Raw genomic sequence first — 24,893 nt, 5'->3', positions numbered from 1 at the left:
TGCCCAGGGAGGTGGTGAAGTGCCCATCCGTGGAGGTGTTTAAGAGAGGTGTGGATGTGGCACTGAGGGACATGGCTTGGTAGTGGGACGTGGTAGGTCAGCAACCAAACCAAAACACACACACCACACACAAAGAAAACACAAACAAACCCAGAAAAGACAAAGCTATTTGGGCTATATCTAGCCATTAAAGCTAGATGCCTGATGGACTAAAACTCATGCCTTTGGATTTGTGGCAGGACACCTTGTCCACAGCTGTTGAAAAAGGAATTAAGTGCCTTTATTAGTATGAATGAATCGATAATTACCTACAAGCATTACAGAAAATTACAAGCAACCGGCGATACAGAACACAAAGATGGAACAGTGATCCTTTAATAGCACTGTTATGAGATGATAGAACATGTACTAGACACAGTTACATGAGGTGTCTGAGACTGTCCTCCCACTGAGCTGTAACACATCAGAATGCTATCGACTGACCGGTGCACCCATATAGCATCTTACGAACTCATCCAACGACCATTTGACTTTATAGCAGAAAGTGATTGTAAAGAAAGACTCACTTCATTACAGAATAGATTTTCCTGAAAAAGAAAAGGAAATTTGCATCAGGTTTGTTCTTTGCATGCTGGATCTTTGAGTCTTGGTTCATCATATTCTCCAATCTACTTCAAAAAAAAAAAAGGGGGGGGGGGGGGGAATGTCATAGCTCGTAGTTTGTCTCGTACTTAACAGAACTAAGCAAATGTACCCAGCCCAAGAAAAATACATTTAACTTCACAGAATTGCTTATTAATTTCTGTAGCATCAGAACCATATCTCAAGGAATCTGTACAGAGAAATCTGCATATGCAAAACACCACATGTGCAAAAGTGTCGTGTTAATTGCTAATTAGTGGGGGAAAAAAGCAAGAACCAAACTGCTAGAAAAAAGTAAAGACAGTGGAATAAGCAACATATTGCTTATACAGTATAAACCAGCTCATACTGGCGAGTCTCTGAAGCAGAGGTGATTGAGGTTATAAGCAGATATATGGTCTCCTGAGAAATACAGTTGAATTAAGAGCTACAACATGCACAAATTTGAGATCAGTTTTTCAAGAGAACACATGACTGCCTCTACAGTAGTCTGTAGCCTACACTGTATTTTCATCAAGTTTGTCACCATGGCAATGTGAAAATTCTCTGTAAATCAGTTTTGTTTGTAAAATTTTAGGGATGGATTTGTGCCAGAAATGAATGTCCACAGGTGGTAACGACAATCGCAGCAACCCCCTGAGAGTGACTTATCCAGGAGCAGGGCTGGGGCAGGACCCAGGTAGAGATAGGGAACCTGGATGATTTGAAGTCTAGAGCATAGGACATGGAGCTGAGCTGGGTTTGCTCAGCCTGAAGATGAAGCTGCAAGAAGAAAGCCCTTAGTGCTGTCTGCTACCTGGTGGGAGGATTTAGAGAAGGACAGGCTCTTCTCAGGGGTGCGCTTAGGTAGGATGAGAAGAAACAGGAGCAAGTTGGAACATGGGAAATTCCAGCTCAGTATAAGAAAAATCTTCCCCCAAGAGTGCTCCAGCACTGAACCAGGAGCCCAGAGAGGAGGAGGGATCTATATCCTGGGATATTCAAACCTCAGCTACACAGCCAGATGTAACTGGCTCTGCCCTGAGCAGGAGCTGGACTTCCAGAGGGCTTCTCCAGCTTGCCAAATTCTTTGACAAGCTCATTTCCAGTGCTTGCAAAATGCAGTATTGCACAAGGCTAGCGGACAGCTGAGGGCCCTTTTTGTTCCTCCACTGAAGTCCTGTTGGTTTTCTTTAGCGATAAAGTTAACTGACTTGCAATCAGGCCTTAAAGACACTGTAAAGTCTAAGGAATCCTCCAAGCTCTGCATTCTTCAAAAGCAGGAACAATTTCCTCAGTGCAGCTGTGGGTCTAATCCTTGAAAACAGATCTAAAGGAGGTGAGCAAAGGGCAAGACAAAAATCACTGCCACTTAGAACAGCAACAATAGATTGTCACAGCGATTCTTTCTGCTGTTAGATGTCTGCTTCCTCCCTGCACTGTGATCTGACCTAAGCATCAGAAAAGGTCCTGCCCAGATCTGTATCAGTTTCAGTCCTTCACCTCCGAACAGACGAGGGCATGCTTCTTTGCTATAACATGTCATGAATGCCAGGTGACTCTGATGGCTTAGCTATCACAGACAGACTCCAAGGCAAGAGGAATGTAATGGCAGCCTGTCATTTCCTCCTTGTTACTAAAGAGGTAAATTGCTCTAGCTCTCACTCAGAGCTGATCTGGATGTGGAGCTCAAGCATTACGCAGCAGATCCCATTCTGCAGGAATGTTCCTTCCTTCTGACGCGTCGCTTTTTTCCTCAGAAAGCAACAGGCTGCTTTCTGGGAACTAGATAAAGTGAGGTGGATGAATGGAGAGGAAAATGACAGAAAAAAGTTTAATACAAGCCACGACAATTAAAAAAAAAAAAAAAATCAGGCAGCTTCTTACTGAGAACACTGGGGATAAAAGCTCTTCTTTCTATGCCCCAGGAGGGTTATGCACGCTGCCCCACTATTACTTTTCTGGATGAAGGATAAATGAGCATCCAAGTCCACTTGGAAGCTTGGATCCTGGATTTCTTGGGTACGAGCAGAAGAGGCCCAACATTACTAGTTATTCTTCCATTAGAAAAAAAAAGTCAGGATAACAATCTATTGACTTCAGCTTCTGCAAGGCTGCTAATCAGCTAGTAACAACTGCCATCATCACATCCCAGCCAGCAGCAAGCTATTCCAGGTGAGAATTCAGCCAGAGGGTCATTTTATGGAAATACAGAAAATGCAAGGAGGAAATCACAGCCTTTTGGCTTTACGCAGAAGGAATCTGATTATCTATTAAAAACAAAACAAACACTTTCCCTGTGTGATTAATGACAGCAAGAGAAAAAAAATCAGTCTTTACAACCTATACATATGTTGCAAGCAAAAACAAGAGCTGTCTTCTTTATTTTCCTGTTTGCAGAAATGAAGCACTGCTGGTGACCCCAGACTTAAGTCATAGGTCAGACTCCACCCTGCACTAAAGGCAACTGCCATAGGTGGTTGATTTTGGAAGAGCAGAGTGCTGGGGCCCTTTTCTTTCTGGAGTTCAAGGTATTAGGTGAGTTGAGCCATTTTTTAGGCTCCTCTTTGTGATTCAGAGCTGCAAACACCATTAAGTGGATTCCAGCTCAATGGAAACTGGAATTCCACACACCCCTGCACACTCAAAAAGCCTTTCACCACAGGGTGTGCAAAACAGCCTCCTTTCAGAGCAGGCTATCAACAGGGGACAGACTGCATTACTAACATGCCATTTGCTGACACTGTGGCAACTGACACAGCTTCGACAGGCTCTGCACATACCTTGCAGCCAGGCTAACTAAGGACCTTAACACTTGTTGCAGACTAAGGTTCTTAACCAGCGATCAGCTGTCTGTACAGCAGCTGGCTCTCCTGCTGTCCCCTGCTCATGTGCCTGAGTTATCTGTTGGAAAGGCCAGTCCACAGCTAGGACATGTAATATTCACAATCTCCCCAGTTCCAGAGATGCACCAGGAAATAAATCCAGAAAATCTGATTAGCACTTGTCAATGAAGTAAGCTCATTAGTCATTGATGTGGTTCTTTCATATGCAACTTGATAACTCCGGCAGGCATCAGCAGACCAGTGGGTTTGAAGACTGCAGACCTGAAAGAGTTCTTTATATAACAATTGCATTGATTTCTTCCTCTTGAATATTTAGCACATTCTAATTAAAAGAGAGAGAGAGACAGAAAGCACCAATGAGATCATTTAGCCTAGCTTTCTTCATAGACTCAGGAAGGATTCAGGCACAGGATTCTACTGAAATAATTCCTGTTGCCAAAAAGAAGAGAAGAGCTAGTTCATAAAATGAAAAATCCAGCATGAAAAATTCTTTCAACAACTTGCCTTCGTAATTTTTGCAGCAGTTACACATTCTATTGCATAAAAAATAATAATAATCACATTTGTTACCTGAACTTGTCTAGCTTTTCCTGTCAACAACAGGTCCTTTGAATAAAAGATAAAGGTCTTCTATTATTAAATTGCTGTTTCCCCAGCCTCCTCCTAAATATGCTCAGCTGTGAGAATATGTCAGCTGAGCTACTGCCATCGCAAAACACAGCATATATTTCCCACAACCCAGCAAATACCTTCATCACAGAAGGGCTTGTAATAATGCCAGCCATGATCACACAGTTGCCAAAACACAGGAGGAAAAAAAAGTCATGAATGACCCTCCTTATCCTGAAGCACACTGAATAATTTGGGTACAAGTGGCTCCAAATTTAACCCAGAGATAAAACCCTCTAATTCTAGGTACACATGAAATAGAGAAATAAGCACAGCTCCAGACTTTGCAGCTTTTTATTATAAAAATAAAGAAAACTAGATCTTCAAAACTGCTTAAGTATATGCCTCTGAACCGTTGTTGGGCCAAACAACTAGGACTCTGGCATGAAACACAGCTCCACAATTGACACTGGCAACCTATCTTCAGGTTAGAACAGAAGTATTAACAGAAAGTATTAAAACTGGAGCTCCACAGGGTTTCAAGAACCATCAATTTATGCCCATTTGTTTCATGGTCGCTTTCAAGATGGTTTCACAACTAGCTTCTGATTTAGAGATTTGTTAGACATTAGGTCCAGGAACAAAAATATTTGTGATTACTGCTTAATGGGGATGGCTCCTCTTGAGTGACAAAGAATTAATTTAAGACAGCTGGCATTTTCCAAATGCAAAGAAAAGGATGTCAGCCCATTTTGAGAACACAGACCACCTTCCCAACAACTTTTCTGCAAGATTAGCTGAGGAAGGTATGACTCAAATTCATCCAGCCAGACTGAGACTGTTTGGTTCTCAGAAGCCAATGATAGGCACACATTGACAAAATTTGTCCCTTGGTTCTCTGGAACAGAAAGTCAATTTTATGCTACTCTTCAGTAAGCCTCAGTCTTTCCACACTGTCTCCTTGGATTAAAGCTACCCAGAAGGACACAGAATGCACACCAGACTGCCACTGCATATGCTAGGGACGTTCAAAGGCATTTAGAAAAGTTAGAGAGTCCTGTAAGAGGAACAAGAACAGCATATCACTCACCTTTACTGGCTCATGGATAAACTAAACTAACATATGGATTTAATGAAAGCATTTATAGAAGACCTGACCTAGCAGAATGACTGCATTTTCCTTTCAAGTCTGTTTCCTATGAGAATAGGGGCATGTCTCCTTCAGCACATATAGATTTGCCACAGATATGTTTATGAGTAACATGTGTTAGTTTTTGGTGAGTCATCACAGCTAAATAACATCTAAAACTTTCTTGTTGCAAATGCAATGGGCCTGAACTGAGCTCCATACACATACAGCATTCAGTTCTGTCCCTCTGCAGGGAGGAAGGCCTGCTAACAACATGTACCCAAGCAAGCGTGTGAAGCCTTTTTAATCACACAGACATAGTGCTAAGTAGTTCAGTAGGATAGGCTTTGCCAGCTCCAGGGAATCGTGAGTGCCTTTCACTATCATTCCCTTTAACTGACCTGCAAACACCTCCTTCACAGCTTCCCTGCAACAAACACCTGCCCTGGACAAGCTTCTTTGTTCTCTCAGATACCTTACTGCTTCATTTATTTTTCGTTTGCTGAACCACGTGGCCTCTTGCATTAGGTTCAGCACAAAGACGTGGCCATTCCTGAAAGCATAAACAGATAGAACAAGCTGTGGGCTGGAGGATAGCACTGGCAAGAAGGTGGCAGGTGACTTGCTGGAGCCCACAGTACAGGGCTCTAAAAACTCATCTGCGTCCCTGTGAGTACACAGACAGGACACACTCCAGGTCCCATGGTCGAGTGATGCACCCCTGCTAAGGGCAACCAGGTTGGGAAAAGGACAAAGCATCCACATGAAACATGGCTCTGCCAGTCAAGACAGGCGGAGACAAAAAGACACCATAATAGCTGAAGGCTTGAGCCCCACACCAAATTCAGGCCAGCAGATTGACTTTGTTGCACAGTGTTCAGGCTACCTGCACGCCAGAACGTTGGGGTTTGCTAGAGGAGAGTGAGCAACAGCCAGGTGCAGCTACAAGAGAAAAACAAAAACATCTGCTGCCTCAACAACTGGTCAGAGCCCTGCTCTGTGAGCCCTCACAGAGGCATGAGGGATGGCCACCCCAAAACAAAGCTCCTGCCTGTGAGACCAGTGAGGGTATTCAGACCTCTGGGTGCTTTTGATGACATGGAATAGGGTAACTCCCACAAGAACGCCATGGCACTAACAGCTTTCATTCCCTAAACAGGCACTTCAGATCTGAATGGATTTTAATCCACAAAGACTACAAACCCAAAGCTCCTGCACATTTAACCCAGTCTCACTGAATAAAACGCCTCTTTATAACCACTCTCAGAACCGTATAAAAGGGAGAATTTGAGGGATCAGAATTATAATCCCTTAGCTTTTTGCACCAGTTAATTGCACCATACAGTTGAGTTACTCTTGCTCTCCAGGCAGAATCAGGCAATTTATGAAAGTGCTTCCTGGATTTGTCCTTTGAGCTGTAGGAACTGCATGTTTTGCCTCACATTTAAGCAACACTGTGCTATTTGCGTCACTGCATTTCCCCATAAGCAAGTCCCATATATGCCTAGGGTACTATGGATTTTAAGATGCTTGCATCCAAGAAGCACCTTCCCAAAGAGGTCCTTTATCCTGAGCAGCCACTTTACCACTCTGGTCCGAAACCTGCAAACCTAGTGTGCATAGAAGCTACATTTGAACTGTACTCACCTGAACTGTATTATTCAATCTTGCCAGAGCTGAAACGGTTGGGTTTATGCCAGTCTCCATGGATGCTGCCTCTTCCTCTTGAAGAGAAGGCTTCAGAAACAAATATACAAAGAACATGGAGACATAAATGGGTGTTACATGCTGTCAGACATGTGTGTTACATGCACTCATTCTGCACAACATTATAAGAACCTCGATGCACACAAGTGCAGGTTACGAGAGCACAGATCTGACAATTCGGAAAAGGACTTCATAGTGTTTATAAACCACAGAATTACCCTATTTTGCAGCCTAATGCCCTCGCTGCGTTCTCACTGAGAAAACCCCTACACAGTAAAAAGAAGATGGATGTGATTTGAGCAAACTGCTAGTCTTCAATATTTTCTTCTCCCTCCATTGGACGACCTTCAAATGGCCAATCAAATGATCCAAAAGGCAAACCAACGTGTGCCAGGAATGTCCAGCATGACAGAAATGGCTTACCTTCTCTGCGACTGCTGCCCCACTTGCCACGGTTCATTATCTGCATAAACATCATCTACAAATTAAATAAATTTATTTTAAAAGCTCAGTCAAGATGTCAGACTCACCTTCATTTCTTCGGGTACTATGTGATCACTGAAGTAATTCCAGACTTCATTATTAATTTCTTTGAAAACAAGATTACTGCTGATATTATTGCAAAGCAGTTATACTGCTACGGAAGTCTTGTGCAGGTCAGACTCTCAGGTCAACATCTTTGGTACGTAATACTTTACCTGACTTTACTGTAGTGCAGGTACAGACAAGAAAGCAGAACTTGGAGAGCTGAATTAGTTTGTTGCACTCACACATGACTTTGACTTATTTACCCCAAATTACTCTTTTAAAGGCTGTCTATAATCTTCTTTTGTAGGTTCCTGTCCCACTAATATGATCCCAGCCTCAAACAATCACAATTCCTCTCCTATCCAAATACCCATGGCACTACAGGTGCTACACTAACACCATTCACAGCGAGCCAAGCTGAGATCCCTTGAACTGAGTTACAACCTCCAGAGCAAGAGCTGCAACCCTCTGCAGAAATGCTTTCTTTTTGATGTGCAGTAATTCTCTTTAGCATTTATTCCATACTAACTTTGTAGGAAATGTATTCCCCAGCACGAATATTGGCAGCAGAACAGAATTTTAAGAGATGGTTAAAGGAAGAACTCTGCTTGTAAAAGCAAGTGTTTATACTCAGTGCCCAATTAAACAAGAGTTATGCTTAACCCACAGAGGACAGACTGAACATCCAAGACCACTTTACGTATTCCAGTACTTCACACAGTCTTTTTGCTCTGCGAATCAAGAATTCCTATGGTGTATTCACTAACTTACTCTGAGTAGAGGTTCTGAACAACATTTGGCAATTCAAATCAAGAGAACACAGAATCCTTTGGTACTTGAAGCTTCCAAAAATAAAAGCTGTCCATATCCTCTGGCACCTTGCTTGTGAAACTAGTTTCATTCCCTGAACATAATTCTCAAGCACAATACCCACTGCAGATATGAGTTGTAAGTGCAGGCATCCAATTTCAAGTGTTGGTTCGTGGAAAAATGGCATTGTCTGAAAACAGCTAGCAGGAATTCACAGGTTGGGTCAGCATTTAATCACACCTTAAAAACCAAATTAGAGCTTAAAAATAAAGATGAATGGAACAAATCTCAGTAGAGCAAACCCTCTTCACCTATCCTATGATTACATGCTCAGCTGAGGGATATGATAACAGAGCCAGGATCATTGATATTTGTTTCTGTCTCTAAGATGTGCCAATCACTGTTCTCCAGGCACAGACATGCTATATTTCAGTGGAGAACAAGTGTCAGATTTGGTGGATGTACCAGACAGTCACAGAGATTCACACTCTCCCCAGCCATCCATCAAGCAAGGTCAAACCTCTCATATGATGGAAAGTGAAGCATTATAGGAGACAGCTGGATTTCAAATCACATACGGTTTCCTGATGAAAACCTCCAACTGCCCCTAAATAGATGTCAGGAGCTTTCACAGCACAGAAAGCACAAAACAAGGAGGTTATTAGAAGTCTGAGTAAGGACAGAAAAAGGACACCATCCCATGTGCCACTATTGGGATGGAGAGGCCTCTGGCAACATGGCCGTGTGCAGAAAAAACACTCCAGACTTCAGTGACTGGTGCATTTAGGGTGGAGGAAGTGGGGCATAGTGATGTGATGAATCATGGGCAAAATCCATGTCCCCTTATGCCTCAGTTTCTCCACTAACAACATGGGAACACCGTGAAGTGAGATGATACATAAAAACCCCTGAATTGCCATTCAGAGTTTCAGAGGGTCAAAGCCAGGTGTAAAGCCTACCTTCGCACTACACTTACATACCTGGCCTCTCCTTGAAAGAGAATGAGCAGAATTTTACGCCCCCCAAGCAGCAAAAAACAGTCTTCCTGTTCCTTACCTCCTCGCTGCTCATTGATTCAGAGCTGGATGTGCCCTGATGGCACTGCACAGTGACATTCCCAATCAGCTCACCGGAGACTTCCACAACACTTCTGCAGAAAGCAGTTCGCTGCAACAGATAAAAATAGAGCATCTCTGGTGGAGCAAAGCTACAGTGCAAACTATCTCATGGGATTTTCACTTGGGGGAGGAAATCTTTACAGGGAGTTATTAATCAAATTCCAAAAGGACAAAACTTAAGGAAGACTCTACAACTCACGAATATTTGGAGCAGCCTGAAGCCAGGCCATTATATTCTGGTGGCATATGACTGCACACAAGTTATTGCTCCACAATTGCATACTAGCTGTATGAAGCCTTGAACCTGCTACTGTTAGCAAAAAAAGCATCGCAAATCACAAACAGGAGAGTTATTCAGGGATATGGTGATGGCAGCTCCAGCTCTAGAGGTTGAGCTACCTTTAAAGAAGTCATCTCCATGATTTGACAGAAGCTCCAGCAGAGCCTGCACCCAAGTTTGGAAAACAGACATCCTCACATTACCTTTCATTCTATATTGCACCAACAAGAAGAAAAAGGGGATGTGTCTTCTCAACCACCAAACTGTCAAGACTAAGGTGGAGATTTCTCTCTTTACACTCAATCTGTAATTAATATATTCAGTACACACATCAAGATGAACCTATACGTTCACCCAAAAAATCAGGTCGATCTAATTAGACACCCTCTGATTGGGATGACCTGTGGGATGGGGTCTTACTTCACAGCAGCCAACTCTTGTGATTTGAAAGAAAACTTAGCAACTTTCATCAGTTCTGTGTTGTCCCAACTACACACACACACAAGCTGCTTAGCTCAAGAGCAGTGATACCCAAAGAGACCTTTGTCTCTCTCCATAGGACATAAACTACCTCCTGAGGTAGTAGCACGACTCACTATCTACTAGAAAAGGCTTTGCATCATCTGTTCCAGTGTCTTCCCAGAATCCCTCCTCTTCCCTAAACTCTGTGCCAGGGAAGGACAAACTTGGCAGTCACAGGGGAAAATGAGACAAGAAGAACTCAGAAGAGCAAAAAAACTATGCTTAGTCTCTCTAGAAGTCTAATACTGTACATAGTATAGCAATATTAGGCACACGGACACAAGAGCTACCCCACATGTTTTGTAAGATTTGTGCTAGCAGTTAGCACACAACCACTCAGAAGCTGGCAATGGAAGCCATATTTCGTCAAAAACATCTGAGCACAGATTCAAAGATGATGCACTTACACCAAAGCTGGTCATCTAAGAATCAGAGTCCAGAAGGAGCTACATCAAAAGTCTGATCTGCCTTTATTTCAGGCTGAAAAGAGAGATGAAAACTAAAAATAAATTAAAAATAAATTTAAAAAAATAGCACTATTGGCACAAGGTGGGAATCAGCACTAGGTAGGAAACTAAGTCTTTACGTGGTACTTTCACAGCCTCATCAAAGAGCACTCAAAGCCAACAGTAAAGCATCTGTTGACTCCAAGGACACTTAGGTGGGGACAATGGATTGCCAAGTGAGTTCTGTTTTCTTTTGAAAGCTATACAAAATTCACACTACGTTCATAAATGAAAACACTTCCTATCAAGGCCTAGTAGAGAAAAAGCATTTGGTCTGAATTTAGGCTTCAGCCACCCCTTGGCACTCAGTTAGAGCTGAAAATCAGCAGAGCTCTTCCTTCTTGGATATATCACCTCTGCTGTAAAAATACTGATAACGTTGCTTTCCCCTTAGACTTCCTGGAAACCCTAGCTCCAAGAGCAGGGAGGTAAGGCTGCCAAAATCCTTCCTCATTCCTAGCGTGCAGTCAACACATCATCTTCACCTCACATACAACTCCTGGCCTTACTACTTACTGCAGCACAAAGCTGTGTCTGTGAGGATGCCCCACATCATCCTGTACAGATAGCCAGCTCTGTTCTTGTCTCCTGCTTTCCTGACTTCTTACCTAGATGTGTGATAGACAAAAGCAGGTCAAACATCAGTTTTTCCACCCCTTAACTTGGAAAAGAAGGATTTGGTCCCAAAGCACAGACACTTTCACTACACACTGCTCCAAGGCACACATGCTCTCTTTTCAGCTCAGAGCAGCTCCTGTATTCCCCACTGGCCAGGAAGATTTCCCAACACTGCCCCTTCCCACGCGATACCCCCTCTGTTCGGCAGGTTGTATTTGTGTTTGTTTTTGTTTTCAGAGGGCCAACCACTCTTCAGCACTAGGAGTGTTTCAACATGTCCTGAGAACATCCTGCACCGAGGAGAGTTTCTCATTCGCACCAGATGCACTTACCACAAAGGGCCCTATTTTGAAGTCACATGTGAACGGGTCTCTTCCTGAAGCTTTCGTGCACACGGTTTCACGAATGCTGAGCTGCAGCTCTAGTCTATAATCATTGCTGTTCCACATATCAACCTGGTAAAAGAAAAGTCAAGACAACTAGTGCCTCTCTTCTTTGTCAAGCAGAAGCTGGATATAAGGACATAATGGGTCAGCATCTAATTTAGAGCAGATTACAGTGTGTGACAAAGGGTATTTGCATGTGCTCAGGAGTTACTCTCTTAGGCAGATTTGGTAAACACAACACAGAACAGCTTTTCACAAAGGTTTCACTAAAAATCCCACAGCCTGTTGCAAGAGTCAGTGGAAGGCACTGTGACTGTAAATGACAGATGAGCATAAATAGCACCAGCCCTGCATGCTGCTGCCCACCAATGCTGCAGCAGCCCAGCACTTCTGCTGCTCCTACTTCTTTTGTGGGAACCAGGTGCTAACCCGATTAGATATCTAGACTGCTGGGAAGTCTATTGCAAATGCATGGCTTGAAAAGTAAAACACACAACTGTAAATGGTTGAATTAATGCACCTTGTACAGACACTCCTTGTCAGCTCACGTGCCCCAATGGGCAATGTGCATGCCACACTACAAGCCTTACATCTTGGTTGCTTTTGTTGACACGCTAGGTTTTTCTTTTCTCTTTCTCACAGCCTAATCAATGTTTTAGCTCAAGATAGGACAATCAATCAAGCAAGCAAACAACAACAAATCCACAGTGCTTTCAGCAATTGCTTTCAAGAACATTTATTCCAAACTAGATCACTATAGAAGTTATCTCACCATTCACTTTTGCAGAGGACTTGATACACGCCATCTATAGAAACAGAATGATTTTGAGGATGTCCAAGCACATGGGCACGCCAGCTTTAAATCAGGAAGATCTAACTCCTTAACTCTGCTCCAGTACAGTAGATTTAAACCAGGTGTTTTGGTGTGTGGAGACAGATGATGTAAATGGAGATTGGAGAAAGAATCCTGGATGTGTTTCTGGTGCTATTTAATTAGCAGTGCAGACATTCAGCTGAGACCCTCAGATGTCAATTAGATGTAAACCAGATTGCTTTATGCCAAAAGCAAAGCTGTCAGCTGGAGGTATTTGAAAACATCAGCTCTTTTCTGAATGAATTTTTGAATAAAATCTTACAAGACATCCCTCAAAGGCTTCTACTCAAGAGGTGGACAATTTGAACTCCAAAAATATTTTTAATTAAAACCCAACATACAAAGAATATTTAAAGTCATAACTTTGGATAACGCCCCTGGACCACCCTCTTCCAAGAAACATTAGAAAAGTCCAACTAAATCTGGGTTTCCAAGATCAGGTGAAAAATGGTTTTCCAACAAAGCAAAGCGTATTTAAAGTAAAGGACAGTTGTCAGCACACTTACACTTCTAACGTGGCTCCTGACAACTCCATACAAGTTTGGCCCCCATGACTGAGAATTGATCCTTGCGATGGATGCATTGAGAGCCTCTTCTGTGACAGGGAGTTCATAATCGTACACTGGAAACCCTGAGACAGACACACACATCCATTAGAAGTTCAGTGTCACCTCGCGATTTTCCCGCCTGAAACATATGAAAAATGACATGGTAGCACTCTGAGCAACTTACCTGAACATGAGAAAATGCTCAATGTGAGGACAAAAATTAAGATCCTCATAGTGTGCCTTTCAAAAATCCGCTGGTCTTTTCCCTCTCTAAGCAAGGGTTTCCACTGCATATTCATGTCTTTATATAAATGCAGCCTTGATACTATACCTGACCTTCCTGTGTCCAAGCTCTGCTACAAACATTGCACTTTAAACCGAATTGATCCGAGAGTAAATATTTGCTGTCAGCTTTTCTCCATTTAGCAGTAGTTCTCTGATAAGAGATGGACTGCTGTGCTTTTTCCTTAGCACTGTGATTAAAAAGAACCACTGGATTTCTGATGCCTCCACAGCCAAAGGCAGAGTCTAGTTATTTTGTTCGCTTTTAGCCACTCGTTTTTGATTTAAGGCTGGTGAGTCAACACTTTCCTGACTACCTTACCAGCAGCTTTGTGTCCCAGCCACAACTGAAAGCACTCACAAGCTGGAACTCCCCGATTCCCCAGGACCACAACGGGAATCCACGCACATGGACTTGTCTGAGACCACGACACACCGGGCCAAAGCATCGAACAGAACCTCTCCAACACAAGGCCCATGGCAGACCCTTGGGACACCCAGGTCCATTTGCCCTGTAAGCTCCTGGGACCTTTCCTGTTGAGCTGTGCCCGAGGGACTCTCTCATGGCTCTGACTCTTTGCCAAGCCAGAGCCCAGCTAACCAAACAAGTAAGAGTCTGTGACCATTTGGTTTCCCCTGTCAGATCCTCCTGATGCTCAGGCCTCAGTTCCAGCGCAGAAATGAATGGGATTTTTGAAAAACGATGACCTTACTTCAGTATTGAAAACATCATCAAGAATTACAGGGACAAGGGAGACATGGCACCTTAGCTCTTAGCTAACTGAAGCCAGACTGCACCTAGGCAAGGTGTTCTCTATCCCCTCTCCAGCACAAGGCATTCAGTATTTGCTAGACTTGCTTTCCAAATGCAGGCAACACATCGTATGACTCTACCACAACTACCCCATCTGCAGCACATTTCAGAGAAGCACCTGGGTTTTAAGTGCTGAAGGCTGTCCATGGGAGTTGGGGAAGGGAAACTGCTGCCTTCAAACAAGTTCACCCATTGCTGTCTGTTCACAAGGCAGAGATGTGTCTAACCGTATTTATTCTGAAAATCCTGTGTGTGAAATTCCTCTATTAACCTTCAAATTACAGTTCCACTTACATTATATGGTACTGAGTCGTTGTCAGAACTTCCCAAATGACAAGCACTCAGGAAAGACATGGGAGCACACTGGGACTCAGATTTTATAAGGGAGAGGATAAAGTCGTTTTTGGTTCTTAGGCCTTAGGATTAAGATAGCCTAACAATACACAGCAATGGCAATATCATGCCTCCTTGCCATTTCTCATTGCTACATCCATAACTTGTGCTAGAGTGATAGCTACAGATTCTCATCCATGGCAAAAACCTCCACATTCTTGCAATCAGAAGGGAAAGATACCCACATTTTTATTCAAAGTAACAGTCTCATCCTTAGCAATGGTGAAAGAACAAGCAATTATGCTCCTGCTCAGCCTGGGCTTTGCACTCCAAAAGTGACGAATAACGATGTTGCAAAGCAAAGTCAAGCGAAGTCGTCAGAAGAATCCCCCTTGTCCCTGGCTCTGACCAGGGACATCTTCCAGATGAGACAAATACAATTCACAGCCAAGCACCTCAGGGCAGGAGGGAGGGAGCTGGACCCAACTTAATTTACACAGCAAACAGTTAGGCACCATTTAAGAAAAGAGAAAATTAGAGTTTAATAGCTTCTGTTATATTGCTATTTTCAGACCACTCCCACTCCCAGTAATCAAGTCAGCTGTTCCCAGACTACTGGGAGAAGAATAATTTATCTTTGTGAGTGAAATTTTAATTATTTCAAGATACATTTTCATTAAAAATGTAAATTATGCAGCAATGGCACAGTCCAAACATCGTCCCAGGCACTGAGGAACAATTTCTGATCACATTTTCCTAGCAGATTAAAGTAAATTATGTCCCTTTAGACAGATGAAAACCCAAATAAATTCAAAACAGTTGATTTTTTTTTCTTTTCCTAGCTCTGGCATTGGCAAATCCAAAAGGCTCCCTAAAAGTTCTCTGTGGGTAACTCCTTCCTCACAAATGCAGAAGCCTAGTTGTTGTATTGGCTTTAGCTGATAGAGACAGGAAAAAGGCTTCCCGATTTTGCTCTAACAAAGACTAACAAAGACTTTGAGACCTGATCCATTGTTCATTGATGCCAACAGAGACTCAGCTGTGACTCCCTTTGGATCCTGTCTGCATGTCCCTTGAGAAACTAGCTCTTGGCCACCTGGGGCAGCTGGGATGGAGAACAAGTCTTGGTTCTTCCCACTTCTCTACCTGCTGTAATAAGATAGCACCCTGTGCCATGCTGGCTGCATTTCTCAATACCACATAGAGCTTTCTGCTAAAGCACTAGCAAGACTCAAAGATTTGATAGTCAACAGGAGAGTAGAGTGAAAACAAATGAATATAGTCACACCTCAGCTTCCCACACCTACACTAGTAAGGATGAAAACAGATGCATTTCATAGGTCTGGACTTTATACCATCCAGCTTCATATTCTACAAGATTTGCTGATGCTCCAGAGAACCCACAGAGTTCTGTGTCAACACTGAAAACTACTGGAACTGATGTCTTAACAGTAATTTTACAAAGATTAAAGGCAACATTTCAGTGTGTACAGGCAGTGCCTAGCCCCTTTGTCACTGCACTTCTGAGGTGCACCATACATGCTGGTCTGAGAAATGCAACCTAAACCTACAGTTTTCACTGCTGTTGCTGTGGACTTTGAGAGTGAAGCAATAGAAAGCACACATTACAGCAAACAAAACCTCAACAATGCATACCGGGTGGTTATTCGGAAACATCATAGGCTGCAGCAGAACCTCAGAGATCTCTCTTCATTCCTTTGAGCCTTTGAAACTTTAAATATTTATATTTCCTGTTTCTGCTAGGTCAGCAGTAATAGTTCTTATGGGGTCACTGGCATAACTTTGTAGTTGATGCAAGACAAATATTACCTGCAGACTCAAAGACTGTTACCTGAAAAGCCAAAGAGAGAGATGTCTTTTTTTTTTTTTTTAACATTTTGCTGACCATACTGATAATTTTCAAGGTTTTCTCCCTCTCCCAAACACTGTATGCATAGGACACATTGTCAGCTAATTCTGCTCTTATATCCTTTTGCATTCTTAGTTACAGTTAGTTGCAACCATGGGTCAAACCAAGCCCTGGTAAAATTTGAAATCCTAGGTGAAACCAGGCAAAACATTCACCTCCCAATTCAGAAGCCATTTTCTGTACAGCGCAGCCACCTGTGTCATATGTTCTCCGTTGTGAGTCTCAGGCTGTCATTTACTGAAAGTGGCTTGCACTGCACTTTCTGGTATTCAGTCATGTTATCAGCATTTCTTTTTAATGGTATTTCAACCCCATTCCTCAGCATCAGTGTAATTCAGCACACAAAGGGTTGTACCTGGCAGTGAGTCATGAGAAGGTGCTCATTCAGAGGAACATGAGTCATGAATTTTTAGCTTGAATTAATATAAAAAATACAATATTTTCTCATTTGAGAAAAGTAGTATATTTTTTGTAATTCCCTTCAGGGGTTAAGATCCATAACCAGAAAAATCAGAAATCTAAACTTCAAGGATCCTTAAACAACAAAGCTGACATTCTCATCTCTGCTCTTTGGAGTCTCTGGCCAGCTACACCAGGTTTTAGACATTAGCGAGAAAGTCACTGGAGGTGAGATCAAGCTTTAAATCAGCATATATTTTAAATAATGGCTTCAGTCATGAGGAGCAAAACCAAGAATTTGCCAGCCACGCTACTCCAGGCACTGTTTTGTCTCATGCTCTGCACAGCGGCAGTCTGCCATTTGGATTCAAAAGTCTGAGGGCACACATGGAAGCTCAAAGCACAAAATATTTGGGGTGAAAAGATGGAGGTGAATTGGACCACTTCTTCCCCAAACTGAGCGCAAAACCAGGATTCTACACAAGTTCTCAGCTGCTACGCAAGCACTGCAGCATCAACAGAGGCTTAAACCTCCAGTTTAGCCTTCTATAGCCATAACACCAAAAGCTCAGCCACAAGTTCAGCATCTTTATTGCCACTCTAGGCCCTGAAATTGGTGCCTGGTCCTGACATTAGATTATCCATAGGCAGTAGAACAGGCACTGGCAGAGCCAGAGGCTTGCTCTTCTGCTGAAGAAAGCCACATACAAAGGCATGCCTATCATAATGAGCTCCTTCTGGCACAGCTCAGCACACAATGAGCCCAGGAGAAATTCTCAGAAACAAACAAAAACCAAACAAACAAAACAAATTGAAAAAAACAAACAAACAACAAACACCTGCGGGCAGCCCTTGTGCTCATTGAGACACTCCTAGAAACAGCTGTGTTCACATCAAGAGGCAGAGGTGCTGGCTGCAGGAGTTGTTAACCTGAGACAACAGAGAACAAGTAAGTGCAAATAGTAGAATATGGATTGAATGCACAGATTTGAGACAAACAGTACAAGGACAGAGCACCACAGCACGCCAGTCCATTGGTGAGTGTATATCACGTGGTAGAGGTACAAACCCATCTCTCGAGAGGAACATCCCAAACACAAAACCCTACTCCTCCCACTTGTGTGCCCATACCTACAGGCAATACCTACTCGGCACAAGCACGCTTAGGAGTGGACACAAAACTCAAGAACGTCTGTGACCTCCCATGCTACCTGAGCTACCCTGTGACAACCCCAAACCACTTAATCACCCCTTGCCCCAGCATCAAGAACAACACACCTGCTCTCCCAGACTAGACATGCCACAACCACCCGTGTCCACTCCATTGAAAAGATAAAATAGTGTATTTGTTTAACTACAATTCAATTACTCGGAGCAATTAGTTTTATGAATTCATTCAAGAGCTGCGCTTTGGCATTTAACAACTGCTTACATGAAGCAGCCTGGAAGGGACTTGTCTTGCACATCTGCTGACACGCTTTTCCCTGTGAATTGCTGAGGGCCATGCAAGCGCATCAACTCTGGCTCCAAATACTCTGCTCTCAGAAGAGGTATTAGCAGCCTGATCTTATTCCTTTATCCAAGCTACCTAAGCTCACATTTTACAGCCAACAGCCCAAAGCTAGGAGAAGGGCTCTCCTCTTCCCAACATACCCCAACCCCAGGTCCCTCAGGAGATAGTCCATGGCTGGTCATGTTCTCCTTATAGCAAAGATGAATCCCCTCAAAAAAAAATATATATATATATATCTCATTTCACCACCAGGAGCACGCCTCAACTCTGGGAATTCTTGTTCATTAAGGGATTCTGTCAATACACTCTAGCCCCAGCTTTTTACCTGAGCTACAGCCCACCCATTTCTGAGATAGTTAGCCACAACAGAGAACAAGAGCTTTTAGCCCCCTGGCAGCCAGTGCACAGAGTATTAATCCTGTGCAACACATGCTACCTGTGCCAAAATGGCAAGATACAGAGATACAGTGTGATGTGGATGGACCACGGTGCTGGCTAGCTGCTCCCTACATCTCATATCCTCCTTTTCGATAGACTCCCTGGAGCTTCTCAGTTATAGCTACAAGAGCAACTTCAGCTACTCAGCAAGTGCAGAGAATGAAAGCAAGATGAGATATTCTATAGTCCAAACAACCAGCAGTAATTACTTACACTCACACAAAGGAAGCAATAGTACAAAGAAGAGTGCTGAACCTCTTACAGGTCTCTTATTGTAGGTTTATAGTGCAAATAAGCTCCAGAACTGAACCGCAACAGAAAAGATCTGAGCGGTAAAGCCATGGGTCACCTGCAAAGGTATCAGTCTGTCCTAATTCTGTCATTGTGCAAGGAATAACCACTTAACCAGACACATCCCAATGTCCTTCAGGGGAAGGGTCACAGATCAAGTTCAGACTCTGTGAGCCCAGGCAGCAGGTTCACAACTGGGACCACTCCTGATACTAACCTGTGCCCTGTGGCCCACCTGGAGAGCCCAAGTAGATCCTGTTGGTCATAGGCAGGAGGAACTTTACTGAATCAACTCTTTTCTGAGACAGAGACTTCTAAACACTATCTTAACTTCTTGTAGCTTTCATCAACCCCCTTATATGCACACATAGACAAAGTTTGAAACCTCACCTCCTGTGGGAGCACCATGGGAATAGAAATTGAATCTATCCTATCATGCAGCACAGCTTTTGCATCCAGACCACAAAATGAGGCTGAGAACTGGCATTTCCTGGTTCACAGAGTTACTGCAACACTTCTTCCTCCGTTACATTTGGAGGAACCACTTAAAATCCTTGGTTTGATTTCACCATATCTCATTACCCAGATGGTTAAAAAAAAAACAAAAATAATAACAACAAACACCTTTCTAATATCTATTTTAAATCTAGCCTCTCTCAATTTGAGACCATTGCCCCTTGTCCTATCTTATGTGATAAGGTCTCCATGTAGCTGTCTCTTCTCTAGGCTAAACAAACCCAACTATCTCAGCCTCTCTTCACAGGAAAGGTTCTTAAAAACAGCTGTGATATTTCCTTTTTTCCAGTCACTGGAGACTTGACCTGTCTGCCATGACTTCTCAACTGTGATGGAGAGCAGCTTGACAATCATGTCTGCCAGTTCCCTCAGTACCACGAGATGTACCTCAACAAGTTCCATGGACTTGTCTACATTCAGATTCCCCAGACAGTCTCAAACCCAGTCTTCTCCTACAAGAAGAAGGACTTCATTCACCCAGGCTCTGTCTAGAGGTTTAGGAACTGGGGAGATTTGACAAGATTGATTATCTGTGACAACTGAGACAAAACAAAATTGTTGACTACCTCAGCACTTTCCTTGTACAATCACCACTAGGTCTCCCTACTTGTCTAGCAGGGGGAATACTTCCTTTGGTTCTTTTCCTGCCAACCTGTCTATAGAAGACATTCCTGTTATATTTTACTTCCCTTGTCAGGTTCAGTTCCAGATGTGCCTCCCAATCCCATCCCTACATGCTCAGGCAGCATTGCTATATATTGCCAAGATGTGTGTCCCTGCTTCCAATGCCTATGCATTTCCTTCTTGCTCCTCAATTCAGTCAGCTGTTTATACATTGATGCAGGTTTCCCACCTTCCTTGCCTGGTATCTTGCACTTGGGGATTGAGAGATGTTGTGCTCAAAGAAAAACATTCTTGAAGATATGCCAACACTTTTCTGCTCCGATGTCCCTAAAGGCAGTTTCCCAGGGGATGCAGTTCTTTAAACGGGTGAAAGCTTTCCTAAAGTCAGAGCTCTCAACTTTGTTCCTTGCCCGGCCCGTATCCCTCAAGGTCATGAATTCTACCACTGCATGACTGCTGCCACCCAGGCTGCCACCTATCCTGACCTCCCTAATGAGTTCATCTGTGTTAGTGAGCAACAGATCCAGTAAAACTCCTCTGGCAGGAGCATCTATCACCTGGATTGAGAAATTGTCCTCAACACGCTCTTAAGAGTCTCCTGGCCTGCTTGCTACTTGCTGTGCTGCTTTTCCAGATGTCAGGCTAGTCGATGTCATCCAGCATGACCACAGGGACTTGACAAGAAGTTGCCTTGAGACACTATAATATCAGTATTTTAAATCCAATTAAGAATGGGAAAGCAGGCAACAGTTGGTGGCAAAAAAACATGTGAGCCACCTCCTCTACGAAGAAATACAGTCTGGTTTATTCACAGCACCTGGATACTGCTTTTGTCCTGGGATTCCTATAGCAGGCTCCAGCAACACGTCCCGCTCAACCAAGAGCTGTATTCTCAGGCATTGCCTGCTCCCCCAGGAGCCTCGAGTATCAGCAGTGGGCCATGATGCACCCTTCCTGCCCTCACAGTTCTCCATCCCATTCCATGTTCCCATCCCTGGAGCAGAACCTGCTCATGCTCTTCAGCCTGGCAATAACCTTCTTCTTCAGTACTACTGCATGAGCAGAGAGCAAGGGAGGAGAGAGGGAGTACAGACACATTAGAGCTGACCACCAGCACCACCAGGTAATGGACTTTTCTGCCCACAGTAATTTATAGATATCCCATAGGAGCAGACTGAAAAATAATCACCCTAATAATGCCATGTAAATAACTATCCATTGTTTCCATTCCTTTGATGCCTTATGAGAGACAGTTGCTTTACAACTGTGATCTCATACTGCTCAAAGGAGGAGGCTGATGCAGGACATTTCCTCAGGAAAGAATCTTGTATGATAAGATGTGGAAGACAACCATCAGGTCAAGGGATACCCAGCAGGAACAGTATATTCTGAAGGACATCTGAATAAACATCTTTCTGCTTGATGTGTAGGTACCCAAGCAAGCTTAAAATCACACATCTCAATTTCAAGGACAGCTCAGTCTTGACCAGCCATCCACCTGTGGATGGAGGCCTGCTATGGAGTTTTACTGGGACGTACGGTGACAGGAATGGCTGTCTAGAGGACAATTTGTGTGCACATAGTACTATTGTCCCCTGGTTTTGTTTGTCCCCTCAAAGTAGGGACAACACTGAAGTGTCATCCTCAAAGCAGACAAACCCTCACATGGTAACAGAGAAGACCAAAAAGCATCCATCTCCTTTCAGGATATCTAAACTGTGTTTGTTCAAGAACATGCCCTGACTTTAAGGTCGTCTAATGCCCGGCAGTGGCAAGCTCACAAAAATGTGTGCCTCATTCTCTACAAGATGCATAGCAAGGGCCAAGCTTTGGGAGCCAAAACTTCCAACCCTTACCTGAGGCCAGGGACACATCAAGATCAAGTGGTGCCATACAGAGGACTCTCCTAGGTGCATGGTCTCTGCATCTCAGTTCTGTGCTGGCTTTGGGCCAGAGCAGCTTCCACCAGGGAAGAGGCTGTGACTCATTCTCCATCTGTGTGCAGCCATCTCTGTACAGAAGAGGCAGATGGCCTAGAGAGATCAGAGAGAATATCATGACACTAAAATTATGCTCACTGAAGCTGGGGATGCAAAGGAAGTAAAAAGCAGGATAGATCCATCACCTCCTGGGGCACAGCAGCAAAAGCCAGGCAAACACATCTTGTAATGGATTTAAAAAGTCTAAATACATAAAATGTGCTTAAGTGTGTGGGTAAAGGCCTTTTAATTCACAGCTCTCACTGCCACGCTAAACTGACCATGCCACAAGAGGTAGCCAGCCACCCTTAGAGTGTGTTTAATGTAGAATAATGATTTGTGGCAGAGCCACATCAATAGTGTAAACAGCTATGACCTGAGGCAGCACCAGGGATGTGGGGAATGCTTTGCCTCTGAAAAGCAGCAGAGATGTTTATCATGGTGCCCCACCGAGATGGGCCACTGCTGTCTGTAACTGGGCTAGGCATGACTGCCTGGGGAAGCCCCCTGCCTCCACAGAGGGGTAGGGGGCTTTTGGGGTGCCCTGCATGTGAGCAAGGCCCCAGCCTTGAGTATGGGGAGGTGTTTTCTCAACATCAGCTGGGACAAAATGGTGCTGTACAGCAATTACCCGGAAGGTGAGCAGCCAGGCTGCAAAATCCTGCAGTGCTTTGGGAGTCGCTCGGGCCAGCTCTGGGAAAAGGGCAGGCCAGTTGGGAGAGCAGTGGTCTGAGAAAAACCAACCCCACGCAGGGACATGTGCCTGCTGTGCCACGCAGATGGGAGCTCACGAGCACAACATCTCCAGCACATCGCCTGCGTGGCAAGGCTCAGCTCCTCCGTCTTCCCAGCACAGGGGCGTCCAGGCAGGACAGATGGGGAGCCCTGCTCCTCTGCCAAGAATCGCCTTCCCCTTCCAGCGCCGCCTGCTCCAGCCCTGCTGCTGGGGACGTTTCACTGTCTCTGCTTGCCATCGTGTGGTAGAGGCACGCACTGGCCCTTGTCTGGGGAGAGCAGTCCTGCGGGAAGTGCGTCAGGCAGGGACGGCCAGGACAGTGACAGCACCCAGGGAGGGAAGTGCTCCTGTGGCAGGGACCAGAGCTGCTCCCCTCCTGCACGGTGGGCACAGAGCTGCAGCAGTGCTGCTGAGGGGAACAGAGCTGACCGGAGGGTGCACGTGGGGGCACGGGGTTGATCGGAGTTCAAGTACAGGTGTAGGTCTGTTCTACGGCTGTGTAGATGGGAACTGAACTGACATAAGGACACACAGAGAGGAAAGGAGCTGTTTGGGGAGGGAACAGATGAGGATGGAGCTGCTGGATGGCTACAGAGAGGAACTGAGCTCCTGCAAGTGTGCAGGAGGAGAGCAGCAGATCTGAGGGCACACTGTTCAGTTTCAGATGTGGCTAAGCAGAAGGGTCTGTCTTAGCGCCCAGCTTGTCCTTCCCTGTGGGGTAGCCCCCTTCTTGCTGCATCATGCTATCGGACTCCATCTGTCCGTGCAAAGCACACCAGTCTCTGGAAGTGTGCCCAGATATTTTTCTGCCACCTCCAACTCCTTCTGTAGAGCTGAAGCGAGCTAGGCACACTCCTTCATTCCCCTAGTCCTGGTTTCACCTAGGATAGAGTTAATTTTCTTCACAGTAGCTGGTATGGTGCTGTGTTTTGGATTGAGGATGAGAATAATGCCGATAACACACCAATGTTTTAGTTGTTGCAGAGCAGTGCTTACTCTTAGCCAAGGACTTTTCAGCTTCTCAGACCACCTGCCAGGCTGGGAGTGCACTACAAGCTGGGAGGGGACAGAACCAGGACAGCTGACCCCAACTGGGCAAAGGTGTACTATATGACTCCATGCTGAACAATTAATATGGAGTGGCTGGCCGGAGTGGGGGGAGACCGCTGCTCGGATATGGGTTGAGCATCAGTCAGTGAGTGGTAAGCAATTGCACTGTGTATCACAGAAGCATAGAAAAGAATCACAGATTCATTTAGGTTGGAAAAGACCTTTAAGATTATCTAGTCCAACCTTTAACCTAGCACTACTGTGAGAAGCAATCTATAGCCAGTAACACAAGCTCAGGCGAGGATCTCAGTGAAGTAGCATTTTTGTTCGCGACTGCAATGGCAGACGTCCTGCAAGCAGGAGTGCACAGCAAAAGTATATCGTAAACTTATATTCCCTATTACCCAACGCATAATTCCTCCCCTCTTTCCTCACTGGCTGAGTACTACAGGTTCAAGAACTACTCAATGCTTATTACTATACCATATATGTACAATTTTATTTGACCAACCATTAATTTCTCCTTTTCTTTTTTCTTTTTTTTTTTTTTCCTTCTCTCATGACTAGACAGCCTGTGATGTTTTGCTTTTACTGATTTCGCACTACTCGTCCTGTTTTTCTTAGCCATCCTCCTTATTTTCGGGCAGTGGGACCTTCCCCTTATCTGCTTATCATACTACCCATTGCTATGCCACTGTCATGCCTGCACAATCACTTTTGAATATGCAAGGTTAGTGGAATTTTCCACTGCTAAAACACAACTTTGTGTCTCACAACTGCCAAGTCCACCATTAAACTATGTCACTAAGCTCTATATCTACATGTTTTTTGAAGAGACCAATCCCCGCCTCCCTAGAGCCTCCTAAAAGGTGATTCTAGGGAGTAA

At 44.2% G+C, this 24,893-nt stretch overlaps 1 protein-coding gene across 6 annotated transcripts; it reads right to left on the bottom strand.

Annotated features, from left to right (window-relative positions):
* Nucleotides 1-23,895, bottom strand: SPP2 (secreted phosphoprotein 2). Of its 6 annotated transcripts, XM_040562049.1 has the most exons (9): nt 22,853-23,895; nt 22,099-22,275; nt 13,061-13,185; nt 11,627-11,749; nt 9,307-9,417; nt 7,336-7,390; nt 6,853-6,942; nt 4,038-4,073; nt 5-587 (listed from the first exon to the last, which is right to left on the bottom strand). In XM_040562049.1, the coding sequence occupies exons 2-7, from the start codon at nt 22,235-22,237 to the stop codon at nt 6,863-6,865; spliced, it is 633 nt and encodes a 210-aa protein (XP_040417983.1). In that variant the 5' UTR covers nt 22,238-22,275; nt 22,853-23,895; the 3' UTR covers nt 5-587; nt 4,038-4,073; nt 6,853-6,862. The 6 variants fall into 6 exon arrangements, with proteins under 6 accessions (XP_040417986.1, XP_040417984.1, XP_040417983.1 ...); XM_040562052.1 differs by lacking the exons at nt 22,099-22,275; nt 22,853-23,895 and adding an exon at nt 13,287-13,440 and having other exon boundaries at nt 1-587; XM_040562054.1 differs by lacking the exons at nt 22,099-22,275; nt 22,853-23,895 and adding an exon at nt 13,434-13,571.
* Between the last annotated feature and the right edge of the window lie 998 nt (nt 23,896-24,893).

The sequence above is a fragment of the Cygnus olor genome, chromosome 6, assembly GCF_009769625.2.
Source record: "Cygnus olor isolate bCygOlo1 chromosome 6, bCygOlo1.pri.v2, whole genome shotgun sequence".
In the NCBI taxonomy this organism is placed as follows: Eukaryota; Metazoa; Chordata; class Aves; order Anseriformes; family Anatidae; genus Cygnus; species Cygnus olor.
The sequence above is the reverse complement of the archived record's forward strand: the minus strand, read 5'-3'. Positions and strand labels throughout refer to the sequence as shown.

What these genes read in the sequence shown, in the direction of transcription:
- SPP2 (XM_040562049.1), bottom strand. Translation starts at nt 22,237, where the DNA reads ATGGAGAATGAGTCACAGCCTCTTCCCTGGTGGAAGCTGCTCTGGCCC. An exon ending in TGATGTGTCCCTGGCCTCAG is followed by an intron (nt 13,186 to 22,098) that starts GTAAGGGTTGGA and finishes TGTCTGTCTCAG; the next exon opens with GGTTTCCAGTGTACGATTAT. An exon ending in TCAAAATAGGGCCCTTTGTG is followed by an intron (nt 9,418 to 11,626) that starts GTAAGTGCATCT and finishes TATCTGTTGCAG; the next exon opens with CGAACTGCTTTCTGCAGAAG.